Raw genomic sequence first — 15,591 nt, forward strand, 5'->3', positions numbered from 1 at the left:
ATATCTCAAGGATGGACAAACAACATTAAACTCAACAGGTGGCAAGCATGACCCCCTTTTCTACAGGGTTTTGAAAGGCAGTGAATTCAGCTGCAAGGAGCAAGGCTTCTGATGCTACCATCTCACCCCATGTCTTGCTCAGCATTACCTAGTCTCGCAGAGGTGCCTGCTGGGTACACTGAAATACAGTACAAAAGTATTCCTTTTTGAGATGTCTTATTCTCAACATCACTATATCAAGGACCCAGGTACTTCACCAAGAAGTCCTGATCACATCAAAACTTGAGAACTTCAACTTTATACTCTCCAATCCTCTGTTTCTCATCTAAGACGCAAGAGAACCTGGATCCTCACAGGCTGAATTTCTGGAGCCCTATTTCAATCATAGAATAGTTAGGGTTGGAAAGGACCTTAAGATCATCAAGTTCCAACCCCTCCTGCCATGGGCAGGGACACCTCGCTCTAAATCATATCACCCAAGGCCTCGTCCAACCTGGCCTTGAACACTGCCAGGGATGAAGCATTCACAACCTCCCTGAGCAACCCATTCCAGTGCCTCACCACCCTAACAGGAAAGAATTTCCTCCTTATATCCAACCTAAACTTCCCCTGTTTAAGTTTTAACCCATTACCCCTTGTCCTATGACTACAGTCGCTAATGAAGAGTCCATCCCCAGCACCTTTATAGGCCCCCTTCAACAAAGTTTTTATGAACCTCATTTCTAGGGAATGCAATTTCCACTAATATCATCTTAGTTTATCTGTCCCCCAAACTGCAGAGTAAACCAGCTATCCCTACCTTGGCAGGCCTCAAAAGATAAGAAGAAAATACTTATATACCTGAAGGCACTTTCTGAGATACCTTCAACTTCTAGAGACTGCTTGTCCAAACACAATTAAGAGTAGACCCTGATAAAATTATTCTCATGGGCACATCGATGCTGGGTATCACATAAATGTCTCTGCACTTTATTTCAGCTGTCTGTGTAAAATGTCCTGGTTTGCATTCCTTTAATAAATTTGGATTAAAGCACAGCTGAAAGCAGGATTGAAGTAATCATCTTTCAGATAGAGTACAGGTTGATTTTCCAAAGTAGATAAAACCACTCCAGATCTCTAATGATGCATTTGAATCAGAACATAAATGTTTTGTGTTCTCTCATTTTCCCTTGTGAGATGATGCAGTTCCTCAGTTTATATATTAAAAAAAGACATAACCCCCCCCATTTGATAGATGAAAGGATTCATTCTGTTCAGTAATGTGCTCTATGAATCTGCAAAGATAAGAGCTTTATACATGTGACAGATATTTTGATCCAAATCTCCCTTTCTCTTCCTTGGGGCTTATTTCAAATTAGAGGGATTAAATATACTGTCAAGCTATTTCTTGTAAAAGCAAAAACAGAGCAATACGGTGTGTTGGTATTTTCTCCCCATACACATTGCTGGAGCTTTTTTGTGTACAATGAAAGCAAACCATGAAATATTCTGTAGCAGCTACATATTTGAGAGAGAATAGCAAATGAAACACAAGTGGCTCTTACCTCTTCGTATCTATCAAATACAGCTCCATCTTGCATAAAGGAGGGAACTGGCTTCTGCCAGTTAAATTCATAAGGTTTTGCCATGATTAGAGAAGGAAAACCTGAAATGAAATGAAACAAAGCAGAGTTCAAGTACTGTCTTTTAAAAGGAATATTTCAAAGTCTAAGCAGGAAAAAAAGGTGATTTTTGGCTTTTCCTTTCACACAGAAGTATTGAAAAGCCCCAGTGCATTTCCAAATCAAGAGTATTCCTCATGAGAGCATTTTTGTTTCATAACTTTAAAGGGAAAAATACCTGTAAAATATGTGTCTGAACTTAAATATTTAAAAACCACTTGCACGGTAACATTCCTTTAGCTTAAATATCTGCTACATCACTTCTAGAATAAAATGAGCCTGAGACTAATGCAGCCCTCAGTGATACAGAATGCCCCAGCCTCTAATATACCAGTGTTGTTTTTAACTGTAAAACATTAGATCCTACATAGAGAGATTTTGTTCTATTTGTTTTACTGCAAAATCCATTTATATTAAATAAAGTCCTTGGTATTTTCAGTAGTATTTTACAGGTAACTCAAGATACATATAGGTCAAAATTCATAGGGAAAAAATCTCTTCAGGGTCATAGAGCTTTAAATAAAATTAGCTTCTAGTATTTTATTTAACACTAGAATAAAATACTATCTTCTAGTATTGTGCATTTCTGCAAGTTTAGGAATGTGAACATCAAGGTTACGCTGCTTTAAACCAGAAAGCATCCCCACTACATACTCCAAAGGTAATTTGTCTGAAGTGCATCTGTACAGTTCCTGCCCACTAACGCCATCTAGGGCACACAGTATCTTGGTTATCCCTTCATAGAATCATCATACAATGGTTTGGGTTGGAAAGGACCTGAAGCTCATCCAGTTCCAACCCCCTGCCACAGGCAGGGACATCTTCCACTAGACCAAGGTTGCTCCAAGCCCCTGTGTCCAACCTGGCCTTGAACACTGCCAGGGATGGGGCAGCCACAGCTTCTCTGGGCACCCTGTGCCAGCGCCTCAGCACCCTCACAGTAAAGACCTTCTTCCTTATATCTAACCTGAACTTCCCTTATTCAAACCCATTATAAACAACAACGTCCATCTACTACTAACCATGCCTCGGAGCATAATATGGGGTTAAGTGGAACCAATACAATTCTCACTCCATTACAGTGCCCATGCAAAGGTTGCCTAAGTGAGAAGAATAAAACCCATACATAAAATTCCAGAGAGAGCAGGACAGTACGTGTGATCTGTGCTGTGCAAACCATCTTTGTAGTGTCTGTGTATGCCAAAACCCTGAAGAGCAGACTAAAATATTACCAATTAGACAATAATGCTTCCACAATGTTCTTAGAAACGTCTGCTTTGACTGAACTTTAAACCTGGAATAGATGTGGTTTAAAAGAAATAAAAATAACTTTGTTGTATCCTCCTTCTGTCTTGTTTTCATTCGTATCAAAAACACCCTAACAAGAAAAGGAACCAGAACAAAAGAACTTGGAGGATACTGTTAAAAGACTGTCCAGTGCTGGTTTGAACAACTGTTGTTTTTTTGTAGTATTCTACTGAAAAATATCTTTATTACTAAAGAAAAATGCAAAATACATTTTGAAGCTGCCCATCCCCATCTCCTGCCCTTTCTTGGGCAGTGATACAGGAATAGCAAAAACATGTACCGAGGTTTCCAAAGCCTTGGGAATAAGAGGAATGAATTCATTCTCCGTAAGTATCAAAGTTCTGTGTACCACCATTAAGCATTCGCTTTTGTTGAAAATGTGAAGAAAATTCAAACTAACATATGTGGGCTCTCCAATTAAAACAAAAAGAGACTAAATAATATTTAAGATTCAGAGACCGTGAGATGCTTTAAGATCCTTTCAGGGAATGTGCCAAATTAGTGAATTTTTAGTATTTGTTAAAAATACACTTACAAGTTTAGGGTCTCGTCCAGTTTAGATCAGCAGAGAGCTGCTTTTCCCCTCATTCCATGGAGGAAGCTGTGTAACAGGCCAGCCATCCCATCACAGCAGCATGATGATGCCTTGCTCTGTACAGCTCAGACCTCACACAGCAGCTCACTAAAATCACACCACCTTGAAATCTTTGGGCTTGTTCTTAGAGCAAACTACATTTAGAGAGCCACTGCTTCAGGAAGCTCTTTTCTGACTTCACTTCTTTGTTAAGGCAAAGTGGAAATCAGAACCAACACGCCCCATTATACAACAAATCCTCACGTGTCTTTGAAAAATATCCTTAAAGGAAAATTAATCTGGATTTACACACCTGAAGTGATAAACACTCCATTTACTGACCAGTTCTTTATCAGTTTAAATGACTTGTACTATCAGGATGTTCCCAAGAAGAAAAGTGACTTCAAGTGACAGCTGGTTCATGCAGGAAGACAGGCTGCCAGCATGTGAAATCCTTCTGGGAAAAGCTGATGTGTTCTGTGCTAAAACGTAACAAATGTGATGACACTTTTAAGACTGTGAAGAACATTCTCCCACAGTCCCTCACCTATATACAGGGCCTTTGCCCTTTTCTACTTACCCTGAACAACATACAGACACAGATTTTAACACCTACAATCTCTGCAACTGCTCTGAACTCCTGTATAAGACACATCATAACATCTGGCCCAGCATCTGGCACTCTGAATCCTGGATGGAAGCAGTGCTTGAAGAGACATCTTTCAGAAAGACTAATTACTTGAGTGCTGCACACATGCACCTTGGCACCAATTTGGGCTATTCTGAGTTCATCATCCAGTCACTGAAACGCAGCTCTCTAAAAATCCCTCCTGTACAGATACCTTCTCCTTGCCTGGGTACTCTCAGTATGATGAAGCTGTCTTGTTACTTCATCACTGATAAATTAAGTAGATCGAGCCCTTCAAGTTCTGCTGAAGGCTGGATGCCCATCTTTCAGATCTCCACTTTCCCAGCTGCCCTTCTGAAGGCAGGGGTCTGGAGACCAGGGCACAGGAGCCCCAGCACATTCCTCTATCACACAAACCATCATTACAGCCTGTCTTATTTGCATAACCTTACATGTAGCTGCAAGAAAACATGCTCGGTTGCTCATGATTTATCAAGCAATCAAGTTCTGTCCCAGGAACTCGAGCTCATTGTTATTTACTGTCTTACCGACCTCTTCCCTAGCTCTGCTCTCGCACAGGTCAATTCAGTTTACAGATGAACTGAGGCAGATGAAGCGTGAGGGAATGATGGCTTGAGTACATGTAGCAAGGAGTCAGATGAATTGTAACAAACGAGATTTCTAAGCCATATGCTTTGGCAGCTGTGCAGAAGGTGAGGAAAATTCTCTCTGCCTTTAGAAAAGCTCTTTTCAGTCTCTCACATTGCTTACGCTCCCCTCAGAAATCCATGCCTCCAGAACCCTGTTAGCTTTTAAGATCACCAAAACACAACACAAAATATTCCCCTGTCGCTCTTTGGACCCCTGTTAATCTTCAGCAGTTTTAAGCAGCTCAAGGGAAAGTAAAAACCAAAACCTAACCCTTCAAACCTGAACAGCCATGACATTCTTGCGTTCATCTGGCTGCAAACACACACACACATCCACCCTCACTATGATGAGTATCAACAATTACTCTTTAAAGGAATCTAATAACAACGAAATGTGTGAAGATTCAGCTGGGAGAGATACAAGATTTGGGAACTCAATTCAAGACAATAACATTTTAATTGTAAAACTTCTGCACAGCCTTTGGAAATTAAAATCAAAACCTTCTCACTGATTTAGGGGTTTTAAAGGATAAAAATGCTTCTGGATAGACACCCTTCACAAAAGCAGAAGGATCACTCATATAAAATGCCTTTTGAGCTATCTCCCTTTCTTTCAACACTGATCTATGCCTGAAGGCCTGATTCAGTTCATATGAAAAAAGCACCTTGTGATTCACCTGGCGCACCCACAGAGTGAGGACACAAAACTAACCATATCCACAATAGCATTATTTAACACAGAAGCCTTCCTCTTTTGTAAGCTTGGCTGTACTAAGCTAAATCTGGGGTATGGGGTGTGAAAGGACTATAAATCCTGGCCTTTTTGTCATTCTTTGACCAAAAGAAGGACAAGGTGTGGCTGAACAAGAGGAGGAAAAGATCCTGTTAATACAAAGCAGACAAATGTTTGGGGAAAGAGGTGATATTCTAAACTAACCCACAGGGCTGGCTAGCATGATGGATAGGATACTCCTTGGATCCCATAAACATCCTGTCAATGTTGAGACACTGTTGGAAAGGACAGCAGTATTCCTTAGAGCTGATCCCCCCAGTCTAAAACAGTAACTTGTGATTTCCGCCGTTTCCTTAGCCCCAAATATTATAACAATACTTGTAATTTCTCTTTTAGTAATTATTATTTTTGCATCTGGAATGAATCACTTCTTGCTGAGTGAAATCAAGGAGGCTCCTCACTCTGTGTTTGCCATTTCACCACCTACGTCTACGAATCACACCACCTAAACCTTCACCAGTTACTGCCTGTGTGGGTTTCACGTATGAGCACCCACAGAACACTCTGCTGAGTTTAATATTCCTGCTCAGGTGTATGTATTTCTCTTACAGATACAAGGAAGCAATTAAAAAACCCCAACAAACCAATGTATTTTCCACTTTTACCCCCCTTTGCAGTAAATACATCCTTCACCACCAATCCCCTGTGGTAAACAAAAGAAACGGTTCATTTTGTGTGATGCATATAGTAGCATTAATGAATTTATGCATCTGCTTGCCTCATTTTAAATCAAACAGAACATGCTCATTCAAGTGCACAAACAGGATTAACTGTCTATTTAGCTATTATCATATCAGATTAATTAAAGTAAAAGCAGTGAATTAATTTCATAGACTCACAGGATCATCCAGTTCCAACCCCCCTGCCATGGGCAGGGACACCTCACACTAAACCATCTCACCCAAGGCTCTGTCCAACCTGGACTTGAACACTGCCAGGGATGGAGCATTTACCATTCTTTGGGCAGCCTGTGCCACTTCAGTTACACAAATCAGATCTTATCAGCAGATGTAAATCTCTCTCTACAGTGTCTCTTTAGATGCCTCTAAAACCTTTGGGGTTTCTTTGTATGGAGTTCATCCCGGTCCAGAAGGTCTACCCACAGAGCTGGGGACCAGAAACTGCAAGATGCAAGGACAAGGTGTTTTTTTAAACACAAACCTTTGGTTTCTAAACTAAAACTTAATATTTACAGTAAGTTTTAAGAAAATTGAGAAAATAAAAGCCACTACAGCGTGAGTCCAATGTGAAAAGTAACGGTGGGTGCCACCCTGCTGAATGTCTGCTGTATCCACACTGTAAAGTAATCCCAAGATTTCACAGCTCTTCAGGCTCTTCCACAGTCCGATTCTGTTGGTTGGTTTGTTTGTTTGGGTTTTTTTTCCCTTTTAAAGACAGTGCTTTTTCAGCAGGTTATTTTTAAGCGTGTTATTCCAACAGCTAATGCAAGCAACTTCAAACAGTTCTCCCCAAAACAAGGTCCAGAAGCAACAAAAGACATGCAACAGAGCTCCGGCGCCTGAACGTCTATTGTCTAGTAATGGCCTCAATTTCCATTTTGTCTCATTTTCCATTTCGTTTAAATTGCTGGAATCATTGGCATGCAGGGGCAGAGAAGAGGTTAGACCAAAACAAGTAGCCTGTTCTTAACTAACCTTTTCTTCAGCATTTCACACAAGTGCAGAGCTTTGCTTCAGGCCAAGAAATGAGTGTATCTACTGCTGAAAGCAGCAGCTTATACCATAGTGCTAAAAATGAGAGTTCATTCATCACCTCTAACACCCATCACCTCCAACAAGTAGAATTCCAAGGACAGACCATAAGACCCAAACATGGCCTCCCAGCTTCCTGAGATGTTTCTCTTGTCCTAATGCCTCCCTAGTTGTTAGTATCTATAGTTTTTCCAGGCTTCCCATTCATTCTAAAACTCCTACTATCAGCTGTAAGTGCTTCTCACCCATCCTTTTTTGATGAGACATTACCTTTTCTGAGCAGTGAATAGAATGTAGAGAGACATACTGGTTATGCAGATAAACTTACTCAGGTATGTTTGTAATAGTATAACAAGACTATGCTCTGATAATCAAAATAGAAGTCACTATAAACTCAAAGCTTGTTCATTCTCACAAATAAATGTGATAGACATCACATGTTCAATACATTTGATGCAAGTAATAGACTACTTATTAAAAATTATGTAATTTGTAAGAAATGTTGTATAGAAAATATTAAAAAGCATTGATTATGTGCATAATGTTCAAAGACAGCTGAATACTAACACAAGGTTAGCAGAAACATCCAACATAAGAAATGCTTATATATAATGAAGTTACTACCAAATTCCCCCAAACCCAAACCAAACAAACACCAGGAACAACAAACCCGTTCAATTTTGTCACCTCCTCAAGAGCTAATCTTACTGAGGAAATGCACTTCATCTCCAAAACGTGAGCATATAATGAAGAGCCTTTCCCTAGAACTTAGAATCATAGAATAGTTAGGGTTGGAAAGGACCTTAAGATCATCAAGTTCCAACCCCCCTGCCACGGGCAGGGACACCTTGCTCTAAACCATACCACTCAAGGCCTCGTCCAACCTGGCCTTGAACACTGCCAGGGATGCAGCATTCACAACCTACCTGGGTAACCTATTCCAGTGCCTTTTGTCTCATTCCAATAATAAACACTAACCATATATAAAATTAACTTGTCCAAAACTATGGAAGATGCTACAGTTTTCTCTTTAGTTAAGCAGAAGTGTTAGAAGTGTTCAAGATTTACTTTTATTATACTATCAAGCACCCCATTTCCTGGAAGCTATCTCCTCCCCAGGCAGTAACAGACTACAGATTGGACTTTGATGAAATCAATAGTTTGGTTAATAGCTGTCAAGATCTTTTCTGAATTGCTATAGCATGTGATGTATGTATACAATGCATCTTGATTTAACCAGCAGGGACTTTTATTAAGTTTAATTACTTCTCTCTGTGGCTTTCAATTGAAGACAATGTTAAAACAAAAGCTACTTCATGGAATAATAATTAGGGGAAAAAAATCACTTGGAAAACATCTCAAGTATTTCTGTATTACTTCAGCCCTAATTCTTTCTCTACAGCCTCATAAAACCTGACACCTTGTATAATTACAGCAATGAACCCTTAAGGAAAGGGACTTGTCAGATTTATACAAGACCCCAGAGTCTTCAAGATGCTCTTTGGGCAATTAATACCACATTTCATTTCTACTGTTGTTGTTTCATCTGTAGCTGGCAGATTACACATCATTTCAGCCAGTGAGTAGTGCTTCTCCCTTGTAGTACACCTGCATGAAGTATGTGTATCAATTATTCCAATTAAAATCATGAGTGATTTTGACATTTAGAACTTCAGTTGCTTCTTTTTAGCCTTCTTCTGGGGCTTAGAGCTCTAAAAGATCTCAAGCAGAAGTGATTCCCATAACTTAAATGTGGTAGGAAGACATGAATAAATGTTCCAAATTAAAACCCAAAGAATTCATGTGGGAGTGCAGATAAACATCAAATAACCTTAAGTGAGCATCGTTCCTGTGAGGACTGCAAGAGTTCAGGGAAGCTAGGGTATAAAACAACTGCAAAATTCTAAGTCCAGATTATTAACTGCAAATATCAGAGGAAAGGCACCACAAACCCCCAAACCAGGTGGATATCAGCAGGGTTTCATTTTTAAGTGCAAGGAGAAGTTTTGGAGATAACACAAGCCAGAACCTCAAACAGAAAGAAAACAAACTACAAATATCAGGTCCCGAGGACACAGTTGTCTGTTTCCAAACACTGACACAGGCTCAGACCTTGTATTAATAAAGTGCAATGAAAGGTCAAGACTGTATTTTTGTAATAACTTCTAAATCTCTGTGTGTTTGAAATGATCCCTTCTATGGTCAGGTACTTCAGCTCAAACCAAACTTTAATGAAGTTTTGACATGACTTGATGTGACTGCCTTCAAAATACAGATACTTTCAAAACTAATCAGCTGTGAGGAACACAGACGTTACTTTCAAAGCTAAACTTAGGATGGTGACATTTATAATTTGCAGCCTTCAATTCTGACCAGTTTTAGAGATGGTTTATGAGAAAACAGCAGTGAGATACATTGCTGGCATAAGATTTCAGACAAAGCTAAGGGGATCATCTTTGGCAATCGTTCCACTGGTCTGAAATGCATTAATATCAAAAAGCTGCATTCTTTATTTGACAGTTGGGTGTGTGCTATAGGATCACAGAACAGTTAGGGTTGGAAAGGACCTTAAGATCATCCAGTTCCAAACCCCTGCCATGGGCAGGGATGCCTCACTCTAGACTGTGTTACTCAAGGCTCTGTCCAACCTGGCCTTGAAAAAAGTATTAAGTGTGTTAAAAGTAGTTATTTGTTGAAAGTTTAAATTCGTTACAAATTTCTTGGTAACAGGTTACCAAGCCTACAAACCATGAAAACACAGGGGGTTCTATGCTTTTTGGATGAGACTGTCATTGGCACTGACCAGAAAATATTTCTATCTATGTTAGAAGCCATAATATGGCTCAAATTCCTTCTCAGAACCCACCTTACATCCTAGAGATAGTGAGTTTTGCATCCACTTCTTTAAACAAGAGAAGATAACATGGAATTAAAAGCAAGAAACATAGACCTGGTATCTGCATTTGATCAGTACAGTCCTTCCTTGTTTGCACCTGATATCCTTTTTCTTGTTTCCATCAGCCTTCACTTCCCCTGTTACCCTGCTCACTCACATCTTGGCTCAGCCCTCAATCAAGTCTCAGTTGGGAGGTAAGGGAATGCCAGCACAGATTAGCAACTGGTTGGAATGGAAATTATCTGTCACCCTTCTGACCATCCAGCCCCTGTGCTGCAGTAAATCTAATCCTGGTAGCAGAGATCTTTAGGGGCAGCTTATTGCTTCCTTAGTTCTGTGACACAACTTGAGCTGGAGTAAGAGCAGCAACAGAGCAGCAGTAACCCACTCCAGCTAATGGTGGTACAGACCACAGCACCCTCTGAGCTTTAGGTTGGTTGGATTCATCTTGTTTTCCTGCCAAGATTTCAGGTTCAGAGAGAAACAGGACATACTAATTGTGTTTAATGAAGGCTCTTTCCCTGATTCCTCCCAGCCAATATCAGGAAAAGAAACACACATGGTGTCCATGGTGTGCACTTCAACATTAATGTGCAGAAAGCAGGTCTATGACTCAGGATAACATTTAATGGATGGGGAGAAAATAATCCTAAACTCTCTGGCCTAAGCACCATTGTACAGGCTCAGCTGGTGTATTTTGCTCGCTTCCAAACATTCTACCTCTTGTATGCAGAAACATTCATTAGCAATTGTTCAGGAAAATCACAGTCCTTTTGGGCTAGCTTGGAATGGAGGATCTGGGCTACAGTTGATATTTAGCCAGACTGCTCCAGAGTCCTGGATGGACACATTTGACATTTCCCATTTTCCCTTCTAAAGAATGAGGCTAGCAAGTCTTGTCTGAACTACACACTCAGTGATGCTAATTATTTGTGTATCTAGAGAGTCTGAAACCCTGGCAGCAAGATATCCCAGAGCTAAAAGCTATGATGTTACACACCTCTAATCACCAATAACATCCAGTATTAACTTGTTAACAAACAACTGGGCATTTTGCTGAAGATGAGACTGCCACAGTTCTGAACACAGCGTAGCACAACTTGGCAAGGGTGAACAGAAAATGCTGCCTGTAATTTGGAAATCTAGAGGCCCTCTTTCCAGCAGGACAGCTGTCCAAGTACAGACAGCCATGTTGGAGATACACCAGGTTATCAGCTATTTACAGCTTGAATTTCCTAGAGATTCAAGAGGAAAAGGAACTGGTTCCGAGCATTAACTTAGTATTATTGTTACTTCATTATTGTAGGTAGGTGGCAGAGTAAGCATTTCTTCAGCCAGATTTGTTCTTTAATGGTTGTTGTGTCACTGGCCAGAAGCTCTAAAAGCCATAGAGAAAGAATAAGAAAAGAATAATAGAGAAAGAATAAGCAACCAAGGATAAAAAATAGATGCCACTAATACTTTAGCTGGTATGCTCTCAGTTAACCATGAACTGGCAATGGGGATGAACAACACATGGCATCACAGTCTCTCTCACTAATACCTGTCTCAGAGAAACTGTGCAACCTGCACTTAGTAGATACATTTCTACTAATCAAATATTAAAACAAGTCTCTTGACATTGTTCTGCTTCCTGTCACAACAGCCATTATCAAATTGACAGTTGTCTCTTAGGAGTAAAATGAGACTTCATGAGGCATCTGAGAGAAGTTTATCTGATAGAACAGCTCAGAGAGCTAATATACTGAGTACTGAGGCATTCAGTTGCTTACATTACTTGAGAACAATGTGCCTAAAATGTCTTTCTGAGTATTAATGCACTGATGTTTAAAAAATGGGGCAAACCCAGGCACATCAGCTGTTAAAAGAGCGAGGTGGGAGAATCCCAAGCCAGCAGCCTCTCTACATCACCCTGCTGGATGCATTAGGGCTTCTTCAACTATTCACAATATATATGAAAATTTCTGAAGGAAAGGCATCTCGATTTCTGTATTTCTCAAAATGGATGATTTGACATAGTATTCCAAAAGGGATAAAAATAAAAGTGTTGGTATGTAACCTATTTGTCCAGTATGGAGACAAAGAGGAGAGTCAGTCTGCCAATATGGCATGCTGGCGTACACAGCCCATTTTGAACCCTCATTTGACATCTCATAATAAACAGCAGGCTTTACAGCATGCTGAGAGGTTCCATTTATCCAGATTTTTCTGGCCCAACTGGAGATATCAGTCAGGGACTGACTTTCTCTAAATTCCTAACAGAAAGATGCAATTCAGTGTCAAACAGCAGGAAACAAGAACGGGGGCTGTTACCTCTCTGAAGCTCATCATCACTGTTCTTTATTGTCACCTGCTGCTGGGACCTCCACTTCTACTTAGGCAGAAAGGGACACACACACTATGACTGGAGGATACCTTTGCTCTCATGCTACGACAGGTACATAACGGAACATGCTCATGCAGGCAGGAAGATAAGCAGCAGTTTCTCTTCTCTCCCTGGAAAGTTGAGAGCATGCACATCATGCTGGAATATGAAGACATTCTTGATTCTGGACAACCATTAGGGGAGAAAGAAATGAAACAGATGTGTGGGACTTGAAAAGAGGAGGGAGGAACTAAGAGCAGGAAAAATGCAGAAATCAAGGATGGGATGCCCGAGACTGATGTGGGCTTCAACAGAATGGTAAGTGCCTGAGCAGGCCAATACAGCTAAAAAGGAAAAGGGAAGGTGGCAGCATTTTCACAATGCTAGAAAGGAACAGTAGATAAGTCTGCAATAGCTGAAATGGAAATGGTTTGGGATAGCACAAGCAAGCCTATTTTTAGAGATTATTCCAAGTATGAAGATGGGTTTCTGCAATAAGGCTGGAAAGGGAGGAACAGGGTGGAATATACACTAAGACAGACCAACAAAACAAAACATTGTTGTCTATGTGTGTGGGGTAAAGAAAAAAAGAAGTGGCAAGAACAGTGCCAACATTCCAGGCAACAGCAGAGCAGGGTTATTTATTGTGACAGCTTGGGAGTGGGGATGGCAGGGCTCCCAGAGATGAGGAGTTCAGCATTCCCTTGTGCTGCAGACAAACCAAGGGATGCATGGGCAAAATGCCTGGGAAGGTGAAAGAACTGATTCTAGATGAGAGCGTGGAGATCAAAGGCAGAGGAGTCTGTTTGGAAGCCATCGGATGCAATGGAAATCAACAGATGCAACTTGTTACACCATAAAAACTGATAAAAGCAGAGACAGAAAGAAAATGTTTTGCCATTTGCACTAGCTGCATGCACTGAAGCGTTCTGTAGTGCTTAACTAATGCTGTCACTATCCTCTCTGGTCTCTACAACTCAGTAACAAGTGGCACTCACACATCAAGTATAGCACCCACCAAACTCAAGAGCAGTGTCACATACAAGGCACAGCAGACCATGCAGAAAGTGAGGGTAGCATTTTTACACGTCCAAAACCAGCTTTGCTTCATGCATCACCATCAAGCATTTCCAGCATAATAATTACCATGGCAAAGAATAAAAACTTGGGCCCAGCAGGCTTTTCCCATAGGAAAACTGGTCAGCTCATTCAGACTGCTTTTCTTCCTCTCACATACCTATTAAATGCTCCAGACTGTTTAATGTGATAAAAATGTCTAGACTGGTTTTTAACTGAAAGCTTAAAGAAGAGAGTTCTTTGCCCTTGGCTAGCAAACCCCTTTGCTCCCTTCTTGGTAAGCACAATAATGTGCATGCTGTACTTCTGCAGACCACACTGTATGCATACATACAGAAAATGCATTTCTGGTGTCCTTATAAATGCTCTGAGATTTGAGAGGCGAGCCCAGGTAAATGTGAAGAATATACACATGATAGGTACATACAGTACTGTAGAGTATGGCTTTGCAAGGAAAAACCTGGAGCTGATGTTGCTGAGGAAAAGATGACAGAGCACCTCTCACAGTCCACTGAACAAGAAAAGCAGAAGAATAACTGAAGCAGCTCTGTTCAGATTGAGAGCAAGATGCTTTTGCTGAAAGGTAGAGTTTAGGCATGAAATCCCAATGGGCACATTAGTATAAGTGTTACCACATGTGAATCAGTGCATTCAATGCTTTGGGGTCCCCAGTTGCCCTCAGTCTTTAGCAGCTGCTTATTATTGTATAACAAAACTTCTGACAATTAAAATCACTCTAAACTCAGCTACAAGTGCTCAGTTTATACTAAAAATACCTCTGCAATGGAATGACCCAGCTCGACTGGTACGCACCCTTCAGCCCTTTCTTTTTAGGCCCTATAAATCTGCATCTGTGGATAGGTCACGGTCAAGGGACAGGTGCATCTGATTCTTGTCAGCATGTGGGACTTGCACACTGCAAACTGAGCTGCATACCATGGAAAAAGCTTGAGAAGAAACACTATCCCTGGACACCGCTCAGTGTAGCTGACTGCCATAGGAAATACAACTTGCCAAAGGAATTAATGGACAATGTGACATGACAGAAACATTGCTTTGGCACAGTCACAACTGGCCGGTCAAGGAGTGTATCAAAGTCCCACTTCCCATCTTCCTGTACCCTCTGTGTTCCCAGAGCAGTCTTCACATCTTGAGGATAACTGTTTGTTTAAAATGCTCTTCATCCTCATCCAAGACCCTAACTCTTGTTCTTTGTGATCCGACCATAAACTGCACTGCCAGAGGAGCTGAAAAGAAGAGACAACTGACCACTCCACAGGAAAACAACTAAGGGCTTAGGAATATCTACAGGAAGGGTGTTTCAAGGGAAGAAAATGGCAGCTTTTCCACATTAAAACACCTGTGGGCTGAAAGATCCATACAGTAAAGGTACTGGCCCACCACTGAGCACTTCCTGTGTCTTTTCTCCTTAAGATACTATGAACAAGTGACAATATTCCCCTCTTAAAAAGAAAAGGGGTTTTCAGCATCACCAGGGAAGGTGATTGTGTTGGTTTTGAAGGACTCTGATACTACACAACTACACTTTAAAGAACAGACCAAACAAGCTGCCAATGCCTAAAATCAATCTTCTGTGAAATAACTACACATACAAGTTGAAAGCTTGGATCAGGAGAGTGATACCTTGGGTGGTTTTTATGTTTGCTTGTTTCTTTAAATATTAATATAGGGGTTTAGATCAAATCTTCCCTTTTGTCAGCACACCCTCCTGCAAGTTTGTTTCTGTACAGTTCCCATGTCAGAGGATGCTTTGCATAATTACAGCACTGCTGAGTTAAATCCCTTCTTTCCTCCATGTATGCACAGTTCCTTTGGGCAGCTGAGTGAAATGGCACATAAAGGGAAAAGGGAATAGGCCCAGCTGGTGTTTCTCTGGAAAGCCCCATGCCATCCCAAGTAACCCCCA

At 40.8% G+C, this 15,591-nt stretch overlaps 1 protein-coding gene across 11 annotated transcripts in view; it reads right to left on the reverse strand.

The window, feature by feature from the left end:
• Positions 1 to 15,591, reverse strand: part of PLCB4 (phospholipase C beta 4) — a 199,046-nt gene that overhangs the window by 88,826 nt on the left and 94,629 nt on the right. For all 11 annotated transcript variants that reach the window (XM_061364793.1, XM_061364785.1, XM_061364786.1 and 8 more), the window contains one exon: positions 1,545 to 1,645. In XM_061364793.1, the coding sequence (XP_061220777.1) occupies positions 1,545 to 1,628 (84 nt within the window). In that variant the 5' untranslated portion in view covers positions 1,629 to 1,645. The remainder of the gene's footprint in view (positions 1 to 1,544; positions 1,646 to 15,591) is intronic.

The sequence above is a fragment of the Neopsephotus bourkii genome, unplaced genomic scaffold (genome assembly GCF_033783945.1).
Source record: "Neopsephotus bourkii isolate Nb327-2 ecotype Australia unplaced genomic scaffold, CSIRO-AGI_Nbou_v1 NB_1250, whole genome shotgun sequence".
In the NCBI taxonomy this organism is placed as follows: Eukaryota; Metazoa; Chordata; class Aves; order Psittaciformes; family Psittacidae; genus Neopsephotus; species Neopsephotus bourkii.